Genomic DNA, 27,937 nt, shown 5'->3' on the forward strand with positions numbered 1-27,937 from the left:
ATGTATACGGTTGGCCGAGAACATCTTCATATACCAGACAATAAAATTATCAAAGACTGCAAGGGTGAGATATGGAGAGAGAAAGGTATTTATCAACAGATAGATACAAACATATACATACATATATATGTGTAAGTGTGTATGTATATACATATATATAAACTTAGAAGACAACTTAAAAGGAGAACCCAATGGCCCAAAGACAGGAAAGTCTGAGCTTTGATAAGGAAAAGACTTGCAGAAGGGCATGGCAACCGACTCCAGTATTCTTGCCTGGAGAATCCCAAGGACAGAGGAGCCTTGCTAGCTATAGTGCATAGGGTCTCAACGAGCCAGACACTACTGAAGTGAACTGGCATGCACACAAGGATAAGATTACAATGGATTGAAATCTATTAATTATGCTTAAATTCGTGAATTTATAGTATCTATGAACAAAAAAATTTTGGTTATCTTCTGAGAATGACAAGGCATAAATTCAGTATCTTGAAAACTGAACAAATAAAAAGAAAATACCAAGATTTAATCCTGTCTACCTATGTGATTTGTACTAATAATAGACTATGAAAATAATAGGTGAGAGGAAGTATCTCCTTATAAAATTATTACCGCTAGTAAATAAAAACAACTTGGTAGAATTAGAACATCACCATTTTACAACCATCAAGGAATTAATGCTTCTAGGTATTGAGCATCAGTGGCAGTAAAAAACAACTATAAAAAGAGCAAAAACTGGATATCATGTGCTTCCTGATTAAAAAAAAAAACATACTACTACCTATAACATTGCCAAAGGATCAAACCTAAATCACATGCTGCCTCTGGATCCAGCAGCCAACTTACAGGAAATACAAAAGAAAGGACGGGAGTGGGGAGGGAGGCTCAAGAGGGAGGGGGTAGATTATAAATTATAAGTTATGACTGATTGGTACAGCAGAAACCAGCATAACACTGTAGAGCAATTATCCTCCAATTAAAAATAAACAATTTTTTTTTTTAAGGGAGAACAAGCAGAACTGCTTCTTGAGTATACAGTCAAGAAAATCCAGAATGTGGACAACTTTACAAGTCAGATGGCAGGTTTGCTGATACATATGTTGTAAATAAAAGAATGACAAATTATGTTAATTGTAGATTAAAAGATACTTAAAAGAATTTCATGTTTCTAACATATAGAACTGAACTACTAGAGTGTCTAGGGAAGTGATGAAACCATAAAGAAGTTCAAAGAAGTGACAACTACAGCAGTCAGATTAGTTACTTTTGAAAAGAGGAAAAGACTGTGACGAGGTACTAGGATGGCTGAAAAGTTCAATTTTGTCCCAGATGCTGATTGCCGTGGTTTTTACCTTGAAACAATTTACTAGCTTTATATTTTGGTGTGATTTCCTATACTTGCATTTTACTTTACAATAAAAAGTTTTTAAAATATAAATGCAGTTTTTAAGAATACAGACAACTAAGAATAGAGAAGCAACATCTTTCTCCCTGAGTTGGTCACAGGTAAATAGAAATCAATGCTGAGCAAATTCAGAGCAATAGAATTCATAAAAGATTGTTTAATTCTTATGAAAATATGCTTAAAGAATGAGGGTAAAGTCAGATTCATCTAGACAGTAAAATTCTGAGAACCTAATCATCCTTTCCCCCAGAACTTTAGCATGGTTACAGGGATGGGGGGTTGGGCCCTTGGAGGGAGGCCAGGGATGATAATTTGTGATAAATTGACAAAATCACAGCTACAAATTTCCATGGAAATTTTAATCTACACCATGGAAAACTGGAAAATTTGGGCTTTTTTTTTTTTTTTCTTTGTAATCTCATTTCCTAGATTCAGCTGAAATCAGGGGTAGAAATAGCAAAACCAACTACTTGAACTGAACATGATCCTACTTAATTAAATAAAGAAATAATACAGTTAACCCTTTTCAATATAATTATTAATGATTTTATATGCTTATTTGAAATTATTTTAGTTCCAAAACATCAGAAAATTGGGATTCTTCTCAAAACCGAATTTCTAAAATACATACAGGATCAATGCAATCACTAAATACAACCCATGAACAATTTAGATCCAATTGCGATGAAGTGGAAAAAAATTAGATATTGTCCTGAAAATATGTTAAAATTAATAGAGACAGAAAATAGATTAATAGTTGCTAGAATCTGGGAGGAAGAAGGAATGGAGTGACTGCTAATGGGTATGTGATAAAAATGCTCTAAAATTGGGTAGTGTGATGGTCACATAAGTCTGTGAACAAACTAAAAGCCATTAATTTGTACCCTTTTAAAGGGGTGAATTTTATGATATGTGAATTATATCTCAATAAAGCTGTTACACAGAAACACACGCACACAGATAAATATTTCTGCTGCTCTTACTCCTGCTCTCACCTATTCTTTTCCTATCTTTATTCCCTTGCTCCTTCACCTGAAAGGTAATCAAATTAATTCTTTAAAATCTTTTAAGTGTGCTTTCTCTAAATATCAGGTCATGCATATAGTCGTAAAAGATTGCATCCTTTTACTGCAAATTAGAGCTTTGGAAATTTGTCATGCAAATTTATGCAAAATAAGAATATGAGTGTGTTAGTAACTTTCAATTCAGAGAAAAGAACACTGTCACTTTAAAAAATAGAACAAACCTACCTCACTGTTATCCTGATCTTTCTGATTTCAAGAAATAGCAACTGTTTCTGATTTAAATGCCTTCCTACTATTATATGTATTTTTAATAGGCATTAATAGCACATTACACATATTACATCCATTAAGTGAAACACATATCAGCAAATTTGTGTGCTGCATGCATCGAATGGAGCAGAGATGATAACATACTTGATTAAAATACTGGGTAAAAGTGTTTCTATCCAAGAAGTCTCTAGTATGGATATAATTTCGTTTATGTATATATAAATTATACTAACTGCCTTGGTTTCTAAGTGTTTAAGTGTAATGCTACAGTGATTTTCAGCAACATGTACCTCTACTACATTTCTCATGCCACTATAGATTAGATATGTCTTCAAAACATAAATGTAACACCAGAATTTTATCTTATCTTTTCATGACTGCTATCTATAAACCAAACACTTCAAGAATGTTTTTGAAATCCAAACACGACCACTACAGTTTTTGCATTGGAAATTTTTAAGTTATACTGGGCTTTAACTGAATTCTAACTGCATATTCTCCCTGATTATTTGAAAAGCATATCAAATTTTCCTTATAGCAAATGCTTCAAGCTTAAACATTATATTTGCATTTGTTTCAAGGCCAGAGATTTATTGAAACAATATCAAAAAAACATTTTTTAAACTTTAGTAAATACAGTGTCTCATTTTATAAAGCAAAATACTCAAAATTTGTGCCAGTTTTCCTGTGGTTTGTAAAATCTGGTGTACAGTATGTTTGGTGAGTGAAGCCAAATCATTGGGATAGAAAACACAGTCCCAAGTTAATACATCACTTTACCATCTAGCATTTATCAAACATGTACAGAAAAGTAGGAAAACAGTACGAAATATGTTTTACATTTTATGGTAGTAGATACATCAGGGCATTTTCTTAAAGTTAGATACCTTTGTTTAAAATAAGCTAATTCTCATTCTTTAAAAAAGGTGAGTAATTCATTGAAAATGACAAAATTATAAGAGAGGTCTGTCTTTCATCATTTCTTTTTTCCTTACTAGGACAAAATGGAACATATTTACCCCATTGCTGTCCCATTTGGCTTTGTGATTTCAGTCACAAAGATATTTCAAAAGCAGAATCTGAAATATTGCTGTAAGACAGACAACATTAGCCTAACACCATGGCATTCTCTGCCCATGGGATTCTCCAGGCAAGAACACTGGAGTGGGTTGCCATTTCCTTCTCCAGGGTATCTTCCTGACCCAGGAATCAAGCCTGGGTTTTCTGCATTGCAGGCAGATTCTTTACCGACTAAGATATAAGGGAAGCCCAGCAAGACACTAACTAAAGCAAAACCAGTCATTTATGTGGCAAGGATTTACCAAAATATAAAATATCCACTGTTTTATATTACCAGTGATGATTCTTCCTCAAAATTAGCAAAGCCTGTTAGAACATGCTACCCATGAGGCAGAACCTTTGTCTCATTCACCACTTTATCCCCAACACCTAAGATGGAGTCTGGCATATATCACGGAGTCATTACATATGCACTAAATAAATAACTTGCTAGTGAATTAATAAATTAATGAAACTGATGATGATTTATAACTGCATCTAAAATGCTTCATGTAAACACCTGAAATTTGAATGCATAGAGAGGTAGCATAGAACAACTGTGAGTTTAAAAAAATTTAATATCCCTTGTTAGCTCTTCTTTCATTTTTCTACATTTTTACTATCATCTAAAGTTTATGCAGATGTAAACTAATACTTTTTTGGATGACAATGTATAACATACATTATAAGCTTTGCATCCAGAACTATTTTTACAAATTTATCTGAAGACAATGATCAGAGATAGGCACAAATGTTTACTGACAAAGATAAAAGGGTTATTTATAAGAATGAAAAGTTGAAATAAATTATTCATCTAAAAGTAACAGAGTTGTAATCTACAGATGTAATGCAATTCGTATCAAAACACCCATGACATTCTTCATAGAATGAGGAAAATATTTCTAAAATTCATATGGAACTACAAAAAAACCAAATTGCCAAAGCAATCTTAAGAACAAGCTAGAGTTATCACCCTTCCTGACTTCGGACTACACTACAAAGCTATGGTAATCAAAACAGTATGGTACTGGCACAAAAGGATATCAGTGCAACAGAATAGACAGCCTAGAAATAAACCCACACACTTAGTCAATTAATTTATGACAAAGAAGGCAAGAATATACCATGGGGAAAAGATAATCTCTCAAACAAGTGATACATGGAAAACTATACAGCTATATGTAAAACAATAAGATTAGAGCATTTTCTCACACCATATACAAAAATACAGTCAATATTTATTAAAGACCTAAATATAAGACCTGAAGGCATAAAACTCCTAGAAGAGAACATAGGCAGAACACTCTGACATAAGTCATAGCAATATTTTTTTGGATCTGTCTCCGAAAGCAAAATAAATACGTGGGACCTAGTTAAATATAAAAACTTATGTATAGCAAAGATGACCACTGACAAAATGAAAAGACAAATTATTGAATGAGAGAAAATACTTGCAAATGATATAACCATCAATAGGGTTAATATCCAAAATACATAGACAGCTCATATAACTGAATATCAAAAATAAAAATTAAAAAATGAGTAGAAGACCTAAACAGACATTTTCCCAAAAAAGACATACATATGGCTAACAAGCACATGAAAAGATGTTCAGCATCACTAAATTAGTAGAGAAATGCAAATCAAGACAGCAATTGGGTATCACCTCATGCCTGGCAGAATGACTATCATCAAAGAGTCTACAAATAGCAAATGATGGTGAGATGTGGAGAAAAGGGAACATTTATACACTGTTGGTAAGAACGTAAATTGGTGCAGTCACTAGGGAAAACAGTATGAAAGTTTCTCAAAAACCTAAAATAAGAACTGCCATATAATCCAGCAATTCTACTCCTGGGTATATATTCAGAAAAAAATGAAAACACTAATTTGAAAAGATACATGCCCTCCAATATTCAGAGCAGCACTATTTATAATAAGCAACCCAAGATATGAAAGATATGGAAGCAACTCAAGTGTTCATCAATAGATAAATGGATAAAGAAGATGTGATGCATATATACATAGGCTTCCCAGGTGGCACTATTGGTAAAGAACCTGCTTGCCAATGCAGAAGACATGGACACAGGTTCCATGGATCCCTGGGTCAGGAAGATCCCCTGAAGGAGGGCATGGCAACCCACTCCAGTATTCCTGCCTGGAGAATTCCATGGACAGAGGAGCCTGGCAGGCTACAGTCCATAGGGTTGCAAAGAGTCAGACATGACTGAAGCAACTTAGCACACACACAAACATATATATATGTATATGCAATGGAATATTGCTCACTATAAAAATAATAAAATTCTGCCATTTCAGGATGTAGCTGGACCTAGAGAATATTATGCTTAGTGAAATAAGTCAGATAAAGACAAATACTGTATGATATCACTTATATGAGGAATCTAAAAGATTAAAACAAAATGTATATTGAAAAACAGACTCACAGATCTAGAGAACAAACTAGCGGCTACCAGTGTGGAGAGGGAGAAGAGGCAAGATGGGGTATAGGACTAAGAGAAACAAACTACTATATATAAATTTGATATGCAACAAGGATATATTACACAGGACAGGGAATTATAGCCATTATTTTGTAATAACTTTTAATGGACTACAATCTATAAAGATACTGAATTACTATGTTGTACACCTGATATTAATACTGTAAATCAACTAATACATCAATAAAAATCACATAAAATAAAAAAACAAAAGTAATGGAGCAGTCAATAAAGTTATGGAATACCTATAGAATGGAATAATATGCAGCAATCAAAAACTGTCGAAGTATTCAATAACACCAAAAAAAGTTCTAGAAATTTTAACTTAAAAAGTCAGAAAATAGTATGATCCCTTTCAAAATAAAGTTAATAGGCATATTCTTAAAGAATGGAAAGGGCTTTCCTTGTGGTTCAGATGGTAAAGAATCTGCCAGTAATGCAGGAGAGCTGCGTTCGATCCCTGGGTTGGGAAGATCCCCTGGAGGAGGCATGGCAACCTACTCCAATATTCTTACTTGAAGAATCCCCATGGAAAGAGAAGCCTAGCAGGCTACAGTCCATGGGGTTGCAAAGAGTCGGACATGACTGAGCAACTAAGCACACAAAGAATGGAAAAAACTTCAAAATATTCATGGTGGTTATTTCTTGGTGGTGGACTATAGGTGATAAGCATTTTTAATATTTTGTTATCATTTTTTTCAATATTTTCCAAATTTTATACAATGAGAAAACATTAATTTTGAGGCTAGATGATTTTGATGATATTGATTTAAAAGCAAAATGTCTCAATTCCAGAAAAATAAATGACCTAATCAAAAAATGGGCCAAAGAACTAAATAGACATTTCTCCAAAGAAGACATACAGATGGCTAACAAACACGTGAAAAGATGCTCTTCATCACTCATTATCAGAGAAATGCAAATCAAAACCACAGTGAGGTACCATTTCATGCCAGTCAGAATGGCTGTGATCCAGAAGTCTACAAGCAATAAATGCTGGAGAGGGTGTGAAGAAAAGGGAACCCTCTTACACTGTTGGTGGGAATGCAAACTAGTACAGCCACTACGGAGAACAGTGTGGAGAGTCCTTTAAAAACTGGAAATAGAACTGCCTTATGACCCAGCAATCCCACTGCTGGGCATACATACTGAGGAAATCAGAATTGAAAGAGACACATGTACCCCAATGTTCATCGCAGCACTGTTTACAATAGCCAGGACATGGAAGCAACCTAGATGTCCATCAGCAGATGAATGGATAAGAAAGCTGTGGTACATATACACAATGGAGTATTACTCAGCCATTAAAAAGAATACATTTGAGTCAGTTCTAATGAGGTGGATGAAACTGGAGCCTATTAAACAGAGTGAAGTAAGCCAGAAAGAAAAACACCAATACAGTATACTAATGCATATATATGGAATTTAGAAAGATGGTAACGATAACCCTGTATGCTAGACAGCAAAAGAGACACAGATGTATAGAACAGTCTTTTGGACTCTGTGGGAGAGAGAGAGGGTGGGATGATTTGAGAGAATGGCATTGAAACATGTATAATATCATATAAGAAATGAAAAAAAAAATAAAAGCAAAATATCAATACAAAAAAAAGCTTGAAACTAGGTTTAAAATTAGATTTAGGCAAAATGTTCTTATCCTGTCCCTTTATGTATATAATGCCATCTACATTGCAAGGCTTGATTTAGGATCCTGCACATAGCAAACACTCAATAAATACAGCTAATATGAAATACATCCAGTTAATACTACACATCAACATCTACAGATGAAGATTAAGAAATGCATTTTTAAAATTTTCCCTTTTAACATCTTTATACTCATCAAAAATGTATTTCATTTGTTACACAGGGTCAGTTCAAAGAACACTTAATTACATATGGAAGAACCATGTGAAATTACAGCCAAAGCAATTGCTAATGCAGTTCGTGAATGTATTTTTGAGCATATTGCTCAAATGCTTAAAATGTCATTTAAAAAAAAATCTATCTAAAACATTTTATAACTGGCCAGCTTTTATGACAATTTAAATTTTTCCATATGGCTAACAGCTGACAGTATTACGCCAGCTTTAGTGTTCCTCTCCATTTTTATATAAATATGAACTTTCAAAAACAGATTTAAATTATTGAGAAGAGAACTATGAATTTTTATAGAGCTCATGTTGACCTAGAGCTTCATATTACTTAAGCTAAACTTTATATCTTTTATATCATTTTTCTCCATAGAACACATGGAGTTGTAACTCTATGAAAATACTTAAGAGGTAATTTTCCAATCTCTTTAGTGCTATTGATTCTTCCATAACAAATTTTGTGCTAATAGCCTAGCTCAATCTGAGCTTTTGACTGTCGAAGGAGATCCAGATTAGAATCTCCCAAATGTTTATCATCGAGCAAGCCCTAGCTCCACATAAAAACATGAAAGTAGGATTCTGTGCTCATAGGAGCTTGGGAAACAGTTTTCCCATTGGCGAGTCACTGGCACATTAACACACTAAACCCGCGATTCTCAAGACTGTTGAGGAGGCTGGTGGAGAGGACATCTGGAGGACATCATCAGAATCAACATAAAATCTCATTCTCCTACCCCCACATATCCAACAACCCAGCAATCTTGAGGTGAGGATACACTTTGGGGTGAAGTAAATTAATCTTTTTTTTAATTGAAGTATATTTTATTTACAGTATTATATTAGCTTCAGGTATACAACATAGCAATTCAATATTTTATAGATTATACTCCATTTAAGATGATTACAAAATAAGGGCTATATTTTCCCCTGTGCTGTATAATATTTTCTTGTTGCTTACCTATGTTATACAGAATAGTTTGCATCTCTTAATCCCATACCCCTATCTTGTCCCTCCCCACTGCCCTCTCCCCACAGGTAACCACTAGTGTGTTCTCTACATCTTTTGAATCTGTTTCTGTTTTGTTAAATACATTTTTTAAAATCTGTTTTTTAAAAGTATCTCAGAGATTCTGAAATAGGGGCATGTCAGAGCGTTTAAAACTTTTTTATTAAAGGTAAGAATTTCTCCATTAATATACAGGCTGGACTTTTTAATCTTGCTATTTAACACACTATTATAAGTAATATCTGGGCTTTCCTGATGGCGCAACAGTAAAGAATCTGCCTGCTAATGCAGGAGACGTGGGTTCAATCCCTGGTCAGATAGATTCCCTGGAGAAGGAAATGGCAATCCACTCCAGTATTCTTGCCTGGGAAATCCCAAGGATAGAGGAGACTGGCAGGCCACTGTCCATGGGGTCGCAAGAGTCAAACATGACTTGTTGTTGTTAAAACAACAAGTAACATCTATTAATACCCCACATAACTAAGTGTTTTTCAGAACAGGGCTTAGAAAACACTGCACCCTGAAATGTAAGTTAACATCATTGCAATTATTATTCACCACACTGGCATGAGAAAACCACCTGATTGAAGAGGTCACTAAAAGATGTAATCCATGCATAGGGCTCTGAAAGGTCTATGTGAAGTTTTCAAAGGTTGCCAGTTAAAATTTATTCTGAAACTGGGCAAGTATGCAATGAAAATACTCAACTAAAGGGAAATATAAAAGATGTCTATGACTTTGGGATAGGAAAAGCTTTCTTAAAATTCAGGCATCACCTTAAATATAAGACACAAGATTAATAAGCATTAGGCAAGTCTGTTTTTTACAACTGTATTGTCAAAAAGAAAATTAAATCCTTAGGTCTAAGTGTGCTATATATCCTTTTCTTTATGTACTCATTCACCAAATAGTTATTGTATACCTACTATGAAAGTTTGGAAATGATTTTTTTCAGAGACTTGTGTATTAGTTATTATTTTTTCACATAGAATTTCCTGCAGCGATCATAAGCCAAACTTTTCAGTCCCACAACAGTTAGGTAAAGTTTGAAACTGCGCTCTCTCTCTTAACACTGTTCTGTTTACTCCTTCCTTGGTCTTCACAACACAAGGCTTCTAGTACAAAACCACACTATTATTCACATTTGACTTGGAGAGATTACATATTCCCCCAAAATGACAGATTGAACCTTCAGGTAGGAGCAATCACAATGCCTCGTCCTATATAATAGAACTATAAAAAAATTTGATTTGAGGGTTTTTTCCAACCATTGGGCTTCCCCTGTGGCTCAGCTGGTAAAGAATCAGCCTGCTATGCGGGAGATTGTGGTTCCATTCCTGGGTCGGGAAGATCCACCAGAGAAGGGATAGGCCACCCACTCCAGTATTCTTGGGCTTCCCTTGTGGCTCAGCTGGTAAAGAATCCACCTGCAGTGCGAGAGACCAGGGTTCGATCTTCCCTGGGTTGGGAAGACCCCCAGGAGAAAAGAAAGGCTACCCACTCCAGTATTCTGGCCTGGAGAATTCAATGGACTAGTCCATGGGTGTCGCAAAGAGTCAGATACAACTGAGCGACTTTCACTTTCAGCCATTATTTCTTTGAATACTTTTTTCAGCCCCACACTTCTCCTCCACACTTTCTGAAATTTGGTTTAAATGACTGTCAGATCTTTTGTTATAGTTCCATAGGTCCCCGAAGCTCTGTTCATTATTCTTTAATCTATTTTCTCGGTTTTTCAAGTTGGGTAATTGCTATTACTCTAATTTTAAGTTCATATTCGTTCCTCTGTTCTGTGTATTACATCACTGAGCCTATCCAGTAAGTTTTTAGTTTTAGTTAACTGTATTTTTCCATTCTAACACTTCATTTGGTTCTTGTTCATATCTTCTATTTCTTTTTCTTTTTTGTAATTAGCTCTCATTCAATTTATTGTGCTTTGTTAATTACAACAAATTATACAGACATATGTAACCAAAGGGAGAAGGCAATGGCAACCCACTCCAGTACTCTTTTTGCCTGGACAACCCCATGGATGGCGGAGCCTGGTAGGCTACAGTCCATGGCATCATGAAGAGTCGGACACGATTGAACGACTTCACTTTCACTTTTCCCTTTCATGCACTAGAGAAGAAAATGGCAACCTACTCCAGTATTCTTGCCTGGAGAATCCCAGAGACAGAGGAGCCTGGTGGGCTGCTGTCTATGGGGTCGCACAGAGTGGCACCAAGTTGGACACGTGACTTAGCAGCAGCAGCATGTAACCAAATACATAGGCTGCAATAGTCATGGTGCTGATTTCTGTCAGTCGGAATTATGGAATTTCCTCCTTTATTTTTTTAATTTATTTTTCATTGAGGGATAATTGCTTCACAATGTTGTATTGGTTTCTGCCAAACAATAAGGCAAATCCGCCATAAGAATACACATGTCCCCTCCCTCCTGAATAGCTTCTATTTCTTTGTTGATACTTTCATTTTATCATTTGTTTCAAGTGTGTTAACAGTTGCTGATTGAGGCATTTTTATGATGGGTTGCTTTAAAACTCTTGTCAGATAATTCCAATATCTATGCCACTTTGGTGGGCTTCCCAGGTAGCACTAGTGGTAAAGAACCTGCCTGCCAATTCAGGAGACATAAGGGATGCAGGTTCAATCCCTAGGTTGGGAAAATCCCCTGGAGGAAGGCATGCCAACCCACTCCAGCATTCTCGCTTAGAGAATTCCATGGACAGAGGAGCCTGGTGGACTACAGTCCATGGGGTCACAAAGAGTCGGACACGCCTGAGAGACCCAGCACACATGCAGGCACACGCCGCCTTGAGGCTGCCTGGCTTCGGTTCATTGTATTTTCTCATTCCAGCTGAGATTTTCATGGCCTTTGATAGACACATGATTTTTTACTGAATTCTGAACATTGTGGGTATTCAGTCCTGAGAATTTTGGATGGAAGAAGTCGTCTGTCTTAGCAGGCTTCTGCGGACACAGCCCCAGCTGGGAGAGAGAGAGCTGCCTCATTTCTTCTGGGTAGGAATGAAATTCAGTCTCCCTACTACACCTTCCTAACATCATCCCAGCTGGGAAAAGACAAGGTGCTTTGTCACTGCTCCACACATGGCATCCACTAACACCTCGGCTCATGCACAGTGGCTCATGACCCCTGGAGGAAGGAGCAAGCCTCAGATCCCCTCAGCCTCTCAGGCACAATCCTAGTGAGGAGTGGGAGAAATGCCTCATTCCCTCCATGTGAGAGTGGAAGTCCTGGCTGCTCACTCAGCTTCTGCTGGCAAGGGTGGAAGGAAGACCTCAATTTTTTTCCCACGGTATTTGGATAGAGCAGGGACCTTATTTTCTAGAAGTTTTCCTTCTTACTAGGTAGATTTTTCCTGGGACTTTTGCTAAAGAGATCAGGCTTTTACTGAACTTCTTCTGGTCTGTAATGTTGGCGTTCCTTGGTTCCTGGCTTCTCCAGCTCCAGTTTGGGATATATATGGCAAAGATAAAACCCTCACCATGTTGTTCCTCAGACCCCAGGGTTAACTGGGCTGCCTTCTATTCTTCTTTCAGAATTTTCTTACACTTGTTTCATATGTAATTTCCAAGAGTGCTTAACAGTATTTAACAGGAGGAATAGGGAGAAGGGCATGCATCCTAGTTTTTCTAGAACCAGAAATCAATGTATTTAATTCTAACATTCTACATATTTTATGTATTTCATTTCTCAAAAAATTTTTGTGATCTATTTCATTCATTTGGAGGCTCACTTAGAAATGTTTTTCATAACTACTGTATCTTTACATATTTCTCTGAGAAATTTTCATTGTACCGTTACAATTTTCTTAATCTGCAATGCACATCAAATTGCATTTTTTATGCAAACCTATGTTTCTTGGAAGGTATAACATGCACAATCACAAACTCAATTTTAATGAAAGTACAGAGATAGTATATGATCATTCCACATGGGCGAAGGATGAGATTCTACTCATCATATCTTTCATAGACTTTTTCCAAATGCACACAACCTGATTATTCTCTTAATTTCAGCCTCACCTGAACAGATGTTCCTAGTTGATTTTCTTCTACTTGTGCACTGATAGTCTCATTTATTCTGATTATCATTTTGTGTTTTTATTGAGCATGATCTTCTATTTGCTCATTTTCATTCCCCATTCTTGTCTGAGCACCTCCATCATCTTTCACACAGTTTGCTTTTGATGTCTGAAAAAGCCAATAATACCCACAAATTTGCTGTGGCTCAGATGCTCACTACAAAAGTCTTTTCCTTTTCAGTCCATCTCCTGAAGATATTTTCCTGGCAGGCAATAAAACAACTTTGGAGAAATAATGTCTCATTTACTTCTTTCTACTTAATTTGCTTTTTAAAATTTTTCTCATCTTGAGAATTTATATGAGAGCAAAACTTCATTGTTTTGAGCCTGTCTCATGAACTAAACATAACCTTTGACAACATTTCAGTGATACAATGCTCATTTGGATATTTTACTAAAAATGTAAAACCTGTTTGGTGTAGCAAGCCATGCTCACCACTGGGTTTTTCACATCTGCACTATTTTGAAACAAAGGATCTTAACATCTAAATAATCTTGTCCCTGACTGTTGTTTTGGTTTGCACTGGGGTTTCACGAAACTTAATAGACAGATAACATAAATTCACACAAGTAAATTAATTCTAAAGCTGATTTGTATGCTGTGCGACACCACTTTTTTTATTTTTTGCAATCACCTAAGAAAGGATATTTTTAAGCAAAGAAAATAGAGTCTAAAAAAATCATAGAAATACTAGGCCTGCTGTTCTGATTTTTGCTCTTCTTGGCACGTATAGATTTGCAACTGAAGTCCTTTTGGCTCCTATGATGTCATTATAGAAATGCCGTCTTGCAAATCCTTCCCATTTGTCTCTTTCACTGCCTGCTCTATAGTTGAAACAATTCTTTTCAAAATAATTTATAATTTGTTTTGTATGACACCAGTGACATTTATTACAGGTGTCAAGTTCAGCAAAAGATACCCAATTATTTCCATTTAATTCATTTATCAAATGCTAAGGTCTATGGCAAGAATTTAGAGGTCATGTCCCTTAGTATCTCACAGTAAAGAGGAAGGACAGTTTTGTTCTCAGTCAGATTAGCTAACTTGGAAGACCATGGTCAACAGGAAATCTTCCAGAGAAGAAGAAATGGTGGCTTTGTACAGAGATGCTTTGGATAAGGGTCAAAGAGTAACCACAGTACAAACAGTTAATTTGATTTGCTGTCATTTTTTTCTTTTAATTTCAGAAGGTGGCTGTTTTCCATTATTTCTCCAAAACTGTGTTAGTTTATTTTTTTTTGAAATTGTTAAATTACATGGGTAAAAGTGATTCTTCGGATAAATCTGACTCTTCAACCTCAATTATTATCTAATGAGTGTACTATTACACACACAGTGGGATTAACTTTGAAATGCAGGTGGAAACCATGTTCAATTTATCTCCCATTACTGCACATCATAAAGCTTTAATGCAACACAAATACTGCCCCCAAATTATTTCTCTTCATTGAAATTTTACCTGAAGAATTTATCATCACAAAATGGAGTTTATAGGACTCTGCATCTATCTGTTAGACAACAAATTTCCTTATCCACCATCTTTGCCTCCACTCATAGGAGAGAATATTCCAAACCATAGGGCTCAGCACCCGCTTTAGTTTCATTCACTCCATCCAATATAGGACAAAAACGATTGTTAGATAAAACTGTAGTATCACTCTCTTATTAACTTTCATTCATACTTGTTTATAACTGGAGCTGAAAAAAACTGGCCATCCTCGCATTTTAGATGTAGGAATGCTCAAACTCAAAGAAGAAAGTATTCTAAATTTGTGTTTAATGACATCTTAAATTGCACTATTTTTTAAACTAAACCATTTTTCACTCGTATTTCAATATTAACTGCTTTAATGTATTATGAGTATTACAAATCTACTCAAAAAATAATATTATTTGGGCAGATTGAAGCTCTTCACTAGTCTTTACAAATAAAAGATTCTCAAACTGATGGCCAGAAAACGTCTACATTCTGGGAACTTGCATGTGCATGCACACACCTGCTCAGTGGTGCCCAACTCTTTGCATTTGCAACCTTATGAACGATAGCCCTTCAGGCTTCTCTGTCCATGGAATTTTCCAGGCAAGAATAATGGAGTGGGTTGCCATTTCCTACTCCAGGGGAATTCGCCTCCCAGAATTGAATTCCCGTCTCTTGCGTCTCCTGCATGGGGGGGTGGATTTTTTTTTACTGCTGCAGCACCTGGGAAGCCCCTGGGTCCTTGGAGAATGCGTAAAAGAGATGTCACTTTGAATTGCAACAAAGATCACTAGTGAGGGAAGGCCCTTCAAATAGACCCCTGACTGGCTATCACACACAGTTGTATTATCATGGAAGCTGGTCTTTGGCTAAGAATACTCCACTGCATGACCCTCACACTGGCACTTGCACTCTAGAGTCTCTTTTTCTTGCAACATGAGAAAGTAGAAAATTTTCTTTCTGGGATGCTGAATGCGTTCATGTTTAATTCTTCATATAACTAATCAAACATCTGCAAGTTAATAGCACCTTGAGGTCTTTTAAATTTATTATTGTGCATTTTTTCCCTCTCTTGGACCACATATTCCCTTTTCTTCATCCATCTGCCTTTATTTCTCCTACTATATCTACCTATTTCTTGCAAAGAAATGGGACTCAAACATTTTCACTTGCAGCACTCCTTCCCCAGAGTCAGTGCCAACAAACTGCAACCATTCACCAGCCCTGGTGTGCTCAAACACTTGCGTACATCCCCACTAGAAACACTAAGAGACAGCAAGCAAGCATCTAGTGTGGATACAGAGCTAACATCCACCACTTGGCAAGCTGTGTTTAGGGAGGCTTACTTAGCTCTCATTCTGGGATTATTATAAAAATAAATCTTTTAGCATTTGTTTGGGATTAAAAGTGAGGGAATCTAGACTCACATTTTAAAATGCACATTCTGATGAATAATAAATACACTTAGTAAATATACATTAAGGGAGAATTATATTTTCTGCAGCTTGTTGTGTTTTACTGAAAGCATTCTCCACATAACAATGAATTAACAGAACCCAAATATCAGATGAAGTTGGAGTGGTGAGTATAATTTGTATCATCTAGTAGAAATTAAAGAGGTGGAAACAAGAGCAGATCAAAATGAAAGGGCTTGTTGTGAGAGGACAGAAGAGCGGCCTGCAGGGTGATACAGCCCAACACACAGGAGGCTGCCCAGGGTGTGTTGGAGAGCCCTGGGCTCAGAGCAAACAACTGTGAGTTCGAATCTTGGGTTCATCACCAGTCCCCAGCCTCTCAGGTTCCTCAGTGGCCAAAGGGAATTAAAATGCCTGTGAGGACCTCAGAATTACTTGTAAACTGTTTAATGACAGATAGGAAGGGCAGAAGTCCTTTAATTTCAGGATCAAGGAGACATCTGAGAAAATGATTCCATCAGGTCAACCACAAGCATATCAATGAAATCAACGTTCTGCCCCCTTCACTCCTCCCCTTTTTCATGATCATTTCCATAGCCCTTGCCTTCCAAGCCCCAAGCTGTGATCATGAGCACAAAATATTCACCTTCTCTCTGCTTAGTCTTCCCTTCATGCATACTCCGTCATCTGCTGGACAACACCCTCCCCAACTCACCACATTAAAGTTTAATTGTCCTGTACCCCCTTTATTGTGAACCCCATTTGCTGTCAACACCACACAGGAAGAACACACAAGTTCAGGAATCAAAGACTCTAAATTCAAACCTAGCTCTTATGCTTGTGAACTGAGACTTTGGCAAATAATTTAACCCCATGTGCCTTAGCCTCCTCCTCATCATACCTGAAGCTCATAACAGTATCAGTTTCATAGCACTCTTGTGAAGGTAAATAATAAGGATAAAATCTCTGGCACAGAGCCTAGCTCATAAATAAACACTTAATAAATGTAAGTAGTATTATTTGATCTAAAATGTTAATAGACATCAGCTTAAGGTCATTCCTCCAAAGCAACTCCCAATTTTACCAGCAGCCTTAACGTAAAGGACAGCATAGTTGTGTGATTTTTAAACACCATGACAAAGTGCTAGGGGAGATACTTAGGGGCGAGAGCAAAGGGTCCCTTAGGATAGGCTATTCCAACTTTAGTACCGGATAGTCCACCATCCAGACCAGCCCACTGGCTGTGATTGTGTCCATACATCCCCTGCCTCCTTTGCAGAACAACAGAATATGCAGAGACCTGGACCAGAAGACACAAGGGAATATCTGTCAGGACACAGTTTCCTCTGGGACCTTGTTAAATGATCTGCTTTTTATCCAGAACTGGGTAAACAGAAGTACTTCCTCAGAAACAAGTAAACATTGTACTATGCAGTGATTTCACAACCACTCTTTAATAGTCCATTACCAGCTTTTCCAGACAAGCAATCAGTGAACCTGCATTTTTGTGAAAGGACAGTCGTTGCTTTGTTTATGGCTTGGGGGTGTGGGGGAAGACAGGAGGGACAAGAGAGGTGACGCTAAAATTACTTGCCCTCTTTGAAGCTTTCCAGGTGAGCTGTGCCCAGACTCAAGGACAGTGTGTTAAGACTGACTCCTGTGTCGCCCCGGAGAAGCCCTGGGAATTTTAATTGAAATTACTTTTCTGCACTGGCATGCTGCCTTATTTACAGTTTGTATTATGAAGGACAATGCTAAATAATAAGGGTGACTTTTTTTAAATACAGACTTCAAAACTGTATATTGGCTGCCCTCCCCTCTCCACCTAAGAAATAAACACAAGATTTTTTTTTTTTCCACTAAAGGACAGTAAACTTCTTTGGTTATCGATATTCAAAAACCAAACTAAAACAGCACAAAAACCAAACTAAAACAGCACAAAAACCAAACTAAAAAAGCTTTAATGGGAGAATGTCCCCAAAGCAGATAGCTACTCATGGAAATGGAAACAAGTAGAAGAACAAACAAAAAATCTTCCGGGGTTTATTCTATATTTCAAAGCTGCATTAAAGTCACAGTTCTTCTCATTGCAAGATGGTTCCTAAAACTTCATGAAACTGCCACAAAACAGGAAGTTCAGACTATTACTTTTTCAGTATTATCTTCCTTTCTCAATTCAGCTTTAGTTTATCCACTAACTTAACAGAATAATACTTTCTGAATAGGAAAACCTGGTAACTTCCCATGAATACCTTTCCTGCCAAGTCCCCTGCCCCTGGCTCTCATTTCTAGAGTGTTCTCAGCTGGTGGCTATGCTGCCTTCCTGTGACTTAAGAACAGCTTTTTCCAGAAGGAAACACAATGCTAAACAAGATTTATCTTTTCAAAAGCGCATCTGGCTTAGAGAAAATGATGCTTACCTAGTTGTAAGATAGAATGGTAATATGCGGAGGTGGGTAAATCAAAGTCTGCTCTTGAGAGGAGACAATCTCAAAAAACCTTCCAACTTCTCAATGTAGGAACATGGAAATCCTTTCTCAGGGCCCAGATATGTGCCAGAGATAATATGCCAAGAGATACATTATTTCCCTGGGATAGGCTACTATGATTATCTATCCTATTATGAGTCAAGCCCTTGAAAATCCAAAGGTAAGTAGCAGTTAAACAGCTATAAACAGTGGCTTATGAGAATTCTGAGGAAATCTGATGAGGTGACAATGCTGTGAAACTCACTGCAGAAATAAATCCCTCAGTATGGAAAAAAACAATGTGTCCTATATGGCAGATTCTAAGTTTTCTCTCCTTTTTCTTTCATGATCTTCTCTCTTCTATCCACCTCTTCCATTCTTTTTCCTTCTTTCTTCCATTCTATTTCATTTCTCCAGTTTATTTTTCTCTCTCTCTACTCCCTCTGCCTCTGTATCCCCATCTTTCTTGCTTGGATTTTCCTTTTTTTTTTTCATTTCCACATGTCATTACTCACCCCAGTGACGTGTCACAATATTGCATGCAAGTTCATTGTAAGCACATTTTGGTTCCCTGTTGTTACGTTTCTAATCCATCAAAGTTAACATTTTTATATCACTCTTTCTCTGCCCAAAAGGAAACCAAGTTAAGATACTTTTGATTTTTATATGATATGTCTCTATACTTGAAAATCACTCACCCAAAATGGGGAGAGGAAGGAGGTGAGGAACGGAAGATACAATCCTTATCCTCAAAAAAAAAAAGCCAAAGCTGTAAGGAACTCTTCAAACTAGATCCCTTTTATCCCATTTGTCTTGTTTCCCAGCTTTTTTTTTTTAACATTTACTCATTATAAATTTATTGAGTACTTAACGCTTGCCAGGAAGTTTAGGCATACAAACAATAGGTTGGTAGAAGGATTATAAGGAAAGGAGAAAGGTTTTTCTACTTTTTTCTCCCAAATGTATTCCTTTTCTTTGTGAGGAAACCAGAGCAGAAAGAAATAAAAGGTCAGAAACAAACCCATACACACACACCCACACGCACCCACCTGGATCTAGTGCAGGAACATCTGCTTGCCTCCTTTCCCCAGCCCCACCCTCCCTGTAGACCTCACCCTGAGACCTGACCTTTCTTCCAGGCACACTGAAGAAAAAAATGTGAGAGAAAGCATTAACCAGAGGCCAAATTCTTTCCTTCACCAATCTAAAGAACTCTGAGCAAAAAGTTCAGATGTGCAGTTTGTTGGTGGTACTCTGACAGGTATATATGGCCACCTGCCCTGCAAGGTGGATATTATCCTTCTTGAACATTGAGTTTCAGGGAGGTGATTGAAACACTTGGTTCAGCAAGTATGTGGCAGCTTCTAACTCAGTTATCTGACTATGAGACCCACTCTAGTTCACTGCCACCTTCTCTACCTTAACAAACTCCAGCTCTGACTTGAACACGCAGTTAAGTTTCCTTCCTACTAAACTGATCCTTCCTTCTCTTGCCTCAGGCCCCTGACACCATCTCTGTTACACAGCACATTGTTGACAATTCTTTACTCCTTGGTTATTTTGCCCACTCACTTTTGCACTGCTACAGGGCAGAGTAACCATCCTGTTCACCTTTGAGGCTCCCAGACTCTCCATGCAGCACCTTATACTCAGGGTTTCAATAAATGTCAGTCGCATCAAATTAAGTGGAACACCAAAATACGGTAAAGCACATTGGGTTTACAAAACCTATGTTATCCTCAATAAATGAATAAATGGTAAAGCAGTATGATAACCATGGAAAGAAAAGAGGCTCTAAGTCTGAAATAGCACTTCTGCTGCTTCAGATGGACAGGCAGCTCAGGAAACACAATTTTCCATGGGGAACCCATGAGAGACTGAAGGACAAGAACCAGAGAACCTGATGGGTGGATTTGGGGTTATAAAGCTGATAAATAAGACAGAAAGTGTGTTTGGGCAAGCCTAACAAGATAAGGGTTAACTTACTGAGGAGAGAGGTAGAAAAGACATATTCTCTCATCAGTGATTCCAAAATAACCTCTAGTAGTTGGGGCTCTGAAACCATGGGTTAAATCAGTGTCACCTGCCTTCACTAATTAAGGTTGTTTTAAGACTTACTTGTCCTACAATCTGGCACGTGGCCTGAACAACAGGATGCAAACTCCAGTTACTTTCCGGGACCTAGCAGTCAGCGCCATCAGATTTGAGCTGAGCAGAGTCAGCAGAGTCGCATTGAGACCTCCCTGCCCCCAACCCTTCAACTGGGCATGCGCGTGTGTCCACGGGGTGACCTTTTGACGTAAACTCCACCCTCAGAAGACGCCCATAGTCTAGTCACACCTGCAGGATGACAGTTACCACAACTTTTTCCAAACACTTTTCCCCACCCTCCAGATGCTCCCCACACCCTGGACCGCTCAGCTTCCTTATTCACTGTTGCAAAAATACCTCAGCCCCTTTCTTGAGGAGGCAGATTTGAGAATGGTTCTCTCTTCGCCTTGCTTGACTGCCTTGTGAATATCCCCCTCGGCTGCAAATTTCAGCATGTCAGTGTTTTTGACTTGCTTGGCTTGGGCAAAAAAAACCTAGTTGGGTTACAGTTCTAATGTTATACCCAATTAACTGGTTGTAGAGGACACATTATGTAGAGGACACATAATCTTATACTCACCCTTAGACAGAATTTTTCTTAGCCAGTATTTTTGTTCAGCTTTATTGAGATACAATTGACGAATAATATTGTAAGATACCTAAAGCATACATCATGGTGACTTGATATACATTTACACTGTGAAAGGATCCGTCACGTCACACTTATATTTGGGGGAATTGAGAACATTTAATTCTGTCTCTTAGCAAATTTCAATTATATAATACAGTGTTAACTGCTGTAGTCATCATGTTTTACTTTATGTCCTCAGACGTTATTCATCTTATAGCTGAAAGTTTGAACCCTTTTACCAACCTCTCCCTATTTCCCCCACCCTCTCAGCCCCTAGCAACTACTTTTCTACTCTGTTTCCGTGAGTTTGACATTTTTTAGATCCTATGTGTAAGTGACTATGCAGTGTTTGTCTTTGGCTTATTTCACTTAGCATAATGCCTTCAAGGTACATCCATGTTATTGCAAAAGCAAGATTCCTTTATTTTTTAAAGCTGAAATATGCATATATATACACACACACACACACACACACATAAAGTCACATCTTTATCCATTCATCTGTTGCTGGACACAGGTTGTTTCCATATCTTGGCTGTGGTGAATGATCTTAGCTGAAGTTTTAATTCAGCTTAAACTAACAGATATAGAGGTAAGTTACCACCCTCCCACCTTTAACTGAAGTTTGAGCAGATCTTTAAACAAACCTCTCTTTGAATTGTATCAACCATAGATAACAAATACAACCTTCACTATGAAGTGACATCACTTGTCTTATGGTTTTTGCATGGATTCCTACTACTTTAAAACATTTCTCAAATTTTTTTTCAACACATGATAAACTTTTATCATTGAAATTATGAAATTCTGCCTAGATTTTTTTATTTAAATTTGGAAGAAAATGTCACTTATTTGTATATAAAGTGCTTTTGTGTATGCTATGTTTTTGTGTGTGCTACACTTTTGTGTATGCTTAGTTTTCTGGCACTGAAGATTGAAAGTGTCAGACTTAATTTTGGGGGGGCTCCAAAATCACTGCAGATGGTGATTGCAGCCATGAAATTAAAAGACACTTACTCCTTGGAAGGAAAGTTACAACCAACCTAGATAGCATATTCAAAAGCAGAGACATTACTTTGCCAACAAAGGTCTGTCTAGTCAAGGCTATGGTCTTTCCAGTAGTCATGTATAGATGTGAGTGTTGGACTGTGAAGAAAGCTGAGTGCCGAAGAACTGATGCTTTTGAACTGTGGTGTTGGAGAAGACTCTTGAGAGTCCCTTGGATGGCAAGGAGATCCAACCAGTCCATTCTAAGGAGATCAATCCTGGGTGTTCATTGGAAGGACTGATGCTAAAGCTGAAACTCCAGTCCTTTGGCCACCTCATGCGAAGAGTTGACTCACTGTAAAAGATTCTGATGCTGGGAGGGATTGGGGGCAGGAGGAGAAGGGGACGACAGAGGATGAGATGGCTGGATGGCATCACTGACTCGATGGACATGAGTTTGAGTGAACTCCAGGTGGGAGGCCTGGAGTGCTGCAATTCATGGGGTCGCAAAGAGTCGGACACGACTGAGCGACTGAACTGGAATGAACTGAACTGAACTGAACTGAAGATTGAAAATTCAATTTTTTAGGTCTGCAAAATAAAATGTGATTTAGTAAGGTAAATTATTTAGAATGGTGGGGAAATGTTGTATTTTGCTTAACTCTAAGTTAAATGAACTATTCCTATTCACCATAAGAAAGAGACTGATTCTCAAAATGTGGGCAGTATTCTCACAAGACTTAATAAAAGTTTATAAATCTGTCTTGATTTCACTGGGGTCTTGAGTTCTTAGAAAGTCATTACAAACATTACAGTCATTACAAATTCTAATTATACAGTATGATCAGGGTAGAAGTTATAAGATTCTAGCCATTATCCATGAACAGAAGGTATGTGGATTATTTTAATGGCATTGTTGGAAGAGACCTAGCTGGGCCCTAGACAAGCTGTGAATAGTTCATTTCAGGTACCTCCTTTCCGCCCTCATCCACATCTCCATTCTATTTTTCTGCTTTCCTCCTCCCATTTCCTGTCTCTATTCCATCCCCCAAATTCCTCTAACTTGCTTTTGTTGTGGTGGTGGTTTAGTCGCTAAGTCATGTCTGACTCTTTTGCAACCTCATGGACTGCAGCCCACCAGACTCCTTTGTCCATGGGATTTCCCAGGCAAGAATATGGGAGTGGGTTGCCATTTCCTTCTCCAGGGGATCTTCCCAACCCAGGATCAAATCAGAGTCTCCTGCTTGGCAGACAGATTCTTTACCACTGAGCCACCTGGGAAACACCTAACTTGTTTTATGTTACAGCTGATCACTGCTAACATAGATATTAGTTAGGGATGAGGATAAGATTGCTACGATCCAGGAATATGTATTTGTCCTCTCAAGGAAGCTGCGTAAATAGGTGTCTCCAACACCCCCTCCTCTCCCACCCATGACTGAGACAAATGGAGACATGACCTATGCTTCATGGTGGTTTAGTCGCAAAGATGTGTCAGACTCTCGCTACCCCATTTACTGTAGCTCGCTATGCTCCTCTGTCCATGGGATTTCCCAGGCAAGAATACTGAGTGGGTTGTCATTTCTTTCTCCAGGTTATCTTCCCAACCGAGAGATCAAACCAGAGTCTCTTGCGTCTCCTGCATTTGGCAAGCGGATTCTTTACCGACTGAGCCACCAGGGAAGACTTATGCTTAATTTAATACAAAAAGCACTTGCTGATCTGACCCCTGGCTTTGTAGTTCAATCTACGGCGCTCCTGAGCACAAACCTACAGCCAGCTTTCATTTCATGTCATGCTGTCTTGGCATCCCACTTGCTTTTTCTTCTACCTGGTAAAACCTAACTTGCACCCATCCCTCCCCACCCTACCCCACCCCATACCACAATCACCTTCACCTTAATGACTGCCTTTGGAGGAGGGCTCAAATAAATACGGCAGGGAGAAGCTCTCCCAGGCCTCCCAATCCACTTTAGATGCCCCTCCTCCACACATCCCTGGCACTCTAGGTGCTTTAGGACACTTACTATTTCATACAATAATTATTGGTTCCTTTCTCTGTTTTTCCCCTAGCTAGACTGTAACCTCCTTACAGCCTTATCAGTCTTCATATTTTCAACGTCTAGCAAATTGCTCAGGACTCACAGCTCATTAAGGCTGAACAAATGAAAGATTGCAAGGAAATGAAGGAGGTTTGGGATACAGTGTTTCAAGGAGGGTGGAATTTTTTAATGCTGGAAATACTCATTTAAAATGTTGTCAACCTCCACTGTAGAATATAGGACTTAATATGCACAGAGCCAATAGCACTATAAAGTTTCCTGGGTTTTTTTGTTTAAAAAATTCCTGATACTAGCTTATTAACTTTTCATTTGTTCCTTTCTCACTAAAGAAGAGCACAAAGCAATCCCATTATTTAGGCTTCCCAACTGTCTAAGTTCCAGATAAATAGGCTCACCGAGTTTGTGTGTGCTTTTATGCACTTTAATCAATATATTTCCCAGTCTGAACAAGACAATAAATTAATTCCTGTCTTTTTTAAACTAGTTTCCACTTACTCAAAGATGTCACTACCCAACTTGGAAGTAGCCTTGAAGAATGAAAAAAACAGATTCCTTGAAGAAGTTAGTACCCTTGCAAGTTTCAGTCCTGACTCTGCCTCTGTAGACTTGGGAAAATTACATAACATTTACGGACCTGATTCCTCACCTATAAAACATAGGAGTTGGACCAGTTGATTTTTAAGCTGCCTGTCAGTTTTAAAATTCTATTATTGTATAAATCTTTAATTCTAACATACAGCAGGTAGACCCTGAAAAGTGCTAGAAATGACAATGCTGTACTGTCACACAAAGAAGATAATCTCCATCACAGGCAATTCATTTTAAAATTCACGACCAAGTCAAGTTGGCACGTACTACATCTGAGAGGGTAAGAGTAATAAATGCATCTATGGAAAGAGCAGGAAGCAAGGGGAAGCAGACCCATGCACTCTATGAGACAGTACACAGCCTAAATGTATTTTCTCACACTGATGTATTTTAAATTTGTGACTATGAATATACCACAGTGAACAGCTTGAAGTTCTTTGGAACAAACATCGTCTCGTCTAAGGTCACTCCTGAAGGAACAGCAATAATAACATTTGGCATATGTAGATAGAGTTCTCTGCAAAGTGGAGCGTGGAGAATTATACTCTGCATGTTCCAGAAAAGATGATCCATGATTCAGGTGAAAAAAAATGTCAGGTACATTTTTGACAGTGGCAGCAAACCCAAGCACTATAACCATACAATCAATATGGACGCCCTCATTAAAATCCCCAAGTAGCTTCGAGTTTGATTTTCAGCAAGTCTGGACAGGAATAATGGATTTCGTGGCCTGGAGGAACATTAGAAGTTTTAATAAAAGGAACTTAGAATTACCAGTGCTGGCCCTGGTTCCATGGAAGCCCTGGCTCCCTCTATACAACAACACAGGATGAACCTAATTCCTTGCCTCAGATTCTTGTTATTCAATTTAAAATGACATTTTATAGACAGCCTGATAATTTCTTCTCAAAAACACATTCATAAAAATTGCTTTAAAATTCTGATCAATGTTTTCAGTTCACATAGATATTAAACTGAATTTCCTAAAGCCTGAAAAGCTAATTATGCATTCAATTAGAGTTTCTTAATAAAGATTAAAACTCTGAAGTCTATTACAAGCACATATTTAATTCAACTGCCATTTTATCCATGCCATGGAAGTGTAAGTGGTAACAATGAATATAAATTATAATACATGCCATAGAAAGAATGCTATTTGTCCAAGTATGTTCCTATAAAGAATTAAATTTTGCTATCAGTTCCACGATCTAGTTAAAATTGGTATTCTTTATTTGGTCTTTCAATGTAGTCCAATTTCCTACTTTGAAAAACAAATTCTAGGGAATAAAGAAAAGAGATTAATTTATCATTAAGACTCTGCTTAATTGAAGTCAATTCCGAACAAACTTGAATTCAATTTCTGCTCATTAAATTGAATGTGCTCTGCGTTCCTCTCTGCATTGCTTTGAGCAAGCAGCTGAGAACAAGGGACTAACATCAAAATTATTAAATTGAGGAGATTTTATTTGGTCTTCACATGCCAGAGCCGCTTTGATGAGGAGCTGTTTTGGCACTGAAAGGAAAGAAGAGCAGCTGGAGGAAAAATCAAATGAAACTAAGCCTTGGAAAATTGAAGAAAACGCAAGCTTAATAATATTTAATAATTAAATTTCCACAAACAATAGCGGCAAATGAAGTAATCTGCAAAGTCTGTGAACTCATTTGCATAATTGATGCCGGTCCCCTGTAAATGAATAATGAAGATAATAAAAGATGTTGCTAAAAATGGGCACAATAACAGCAAATTTCATCAAGCCGCGCGCTCTGATTAATCTGCTCTTGCAAATCAGCAGCGAGAGGGGAGCGCGTGATTAACCGCACCGAGGCCTGCAGCAGGCGGCGGCGCTGCCCTTTCTCCGCGTGTCTCTGGGCGCGTCCTGCCCGCTCCCCGCGCCGCCCGCGCGCCTCTCGCCGCAGCTGCCGCTGGGGCCGCCCCGGGAGCGGCTCAACGGGGCGCACCGCCGCCGCCTGCCCGCCGCCCGGGCTTCACGCCTCGGCCGCTGCGCCGCAGCCTTTTGTCGCGGCTGCGTGCGGGGTGATGGCCGCCTTGCCCCGCGGTCCCCTCGCACCTCCGCTCCGGGAGCTTCCCGCCTGCGCCTTGGTAGGGGGAGGCCCCGGAGGCGCTGAAGTCCCCGCTACCCCCGTTCACTCTCCCGATGCAGAATAAACTGGGAAACAATTAGCTAGCCGGGTGGGAAGGTGGTGGGCTACTCCAAGGCCGGCGGGCTGTGTACCCCCGCCCTCGAATGGGGCTGGGGATCCCGGCAGTTGGGAATTGCTAATTAGGAGAGAAGATGAGAGCTGCCCGTTGGGCCCGTGAGGGCAGCCACTTTCGAAGAAACCAGGAATGGCACTGTGAGATGCGCGGGCCCTGTTCCACCCAGCTCCCCATCACGCACAAAAAAGAACGGGCCTTGAAGGAGATGAGTTTATTATCCCCTTTTAAACGACTGTTCAGAAAAGATCAGGAGAGGAAAAAAAAAAATGCTTCCACCCCGCCAATTTCCTTCCCTTGAAGAAAAGAGAAAGAAAAAGCAACCCACAAAGGTAAGCTGAGCATTTTCAGATTTTGTGGGTTTTGCTTTATTTGTTTTTTGAAGAATCAAAATAACAGTTTCCAGTTTGCGACTTACATTTTCGTGTGCTTTTTTTCTCAGGGCCAACACAAGGGGCTAATAAAATCTCTGAGAGCTGTGGTACTCAAATACATGTTGTGTGGGAGTTTGTGAAAGCAACTTTGCTGAGTACAAACCCTAGACGATGAAACTGAAAACACTTCGAAAATCACAGGATCCTCTCCCAATCACGGCGCCGCACTTTTCCAGCTTTCTAGGATAAAGTTGTCTCAGGAAAATAAAAACTGTTGATAAACCATCGTTCCAGACTGTTACTTATTTTGCAACTCTCCGTTTGCAATCGATCATAGCTCGGGCCTAACAGAACTGACTCGGGCTTTTCATTTGTTTAT

General features: G+C 38.4%; 1 protein-coding gene and 1 long non-coding RNA gene across 6 annotated transcripts in view; one reads left to right on the plus strand and one right to left on the minus strand.

Moving 5' to 3' along the window:
• Nucleotides 1-27,845, plus strand: LOC147375744 (uncharacterized). The gene is made up of 3 exons (XM_086394575.1): nucleotides 1-85; nucleotides 26,760-27,516; nucleotides 27,627-27,845. The coding sequence occupies exons 1-2, from the start codon at nucleotides 1-3 to the stop codon at nucleotides 27,134-27,136; spliced, it is 462 nt and encodes a 153-aa protein (XP_086250701.1). The 3' UTR covers nucleotides 27,137-27,516; nucleotides 27,627-27,845.
• LOC147375741 (uncharacterized) overlaps nucleotides 1-27,937 on the minus strand; it is a 629,781-nt gene that overhangs the window by 471,268 nt on the left and 130,576 nt on the right. The window lies entirely within an intron of this gene.

The sequence above is a fragment of the Bos grunniens genome, chromosome 3 (genome assembly GCF_055505025.1).
Source record: "Bos grunniens cultivar Pamir isolate PY7600 chromosome 3, Bosgru_T2T1.0, whole genome shotgun sequence".
In the NCBI taxonomy this organism is placed as follows: Eukaryota; Metazoa; Chordata; class Mammalia; order Artiodactyla; family Bovidae; genus Bos; species Bos grunniens.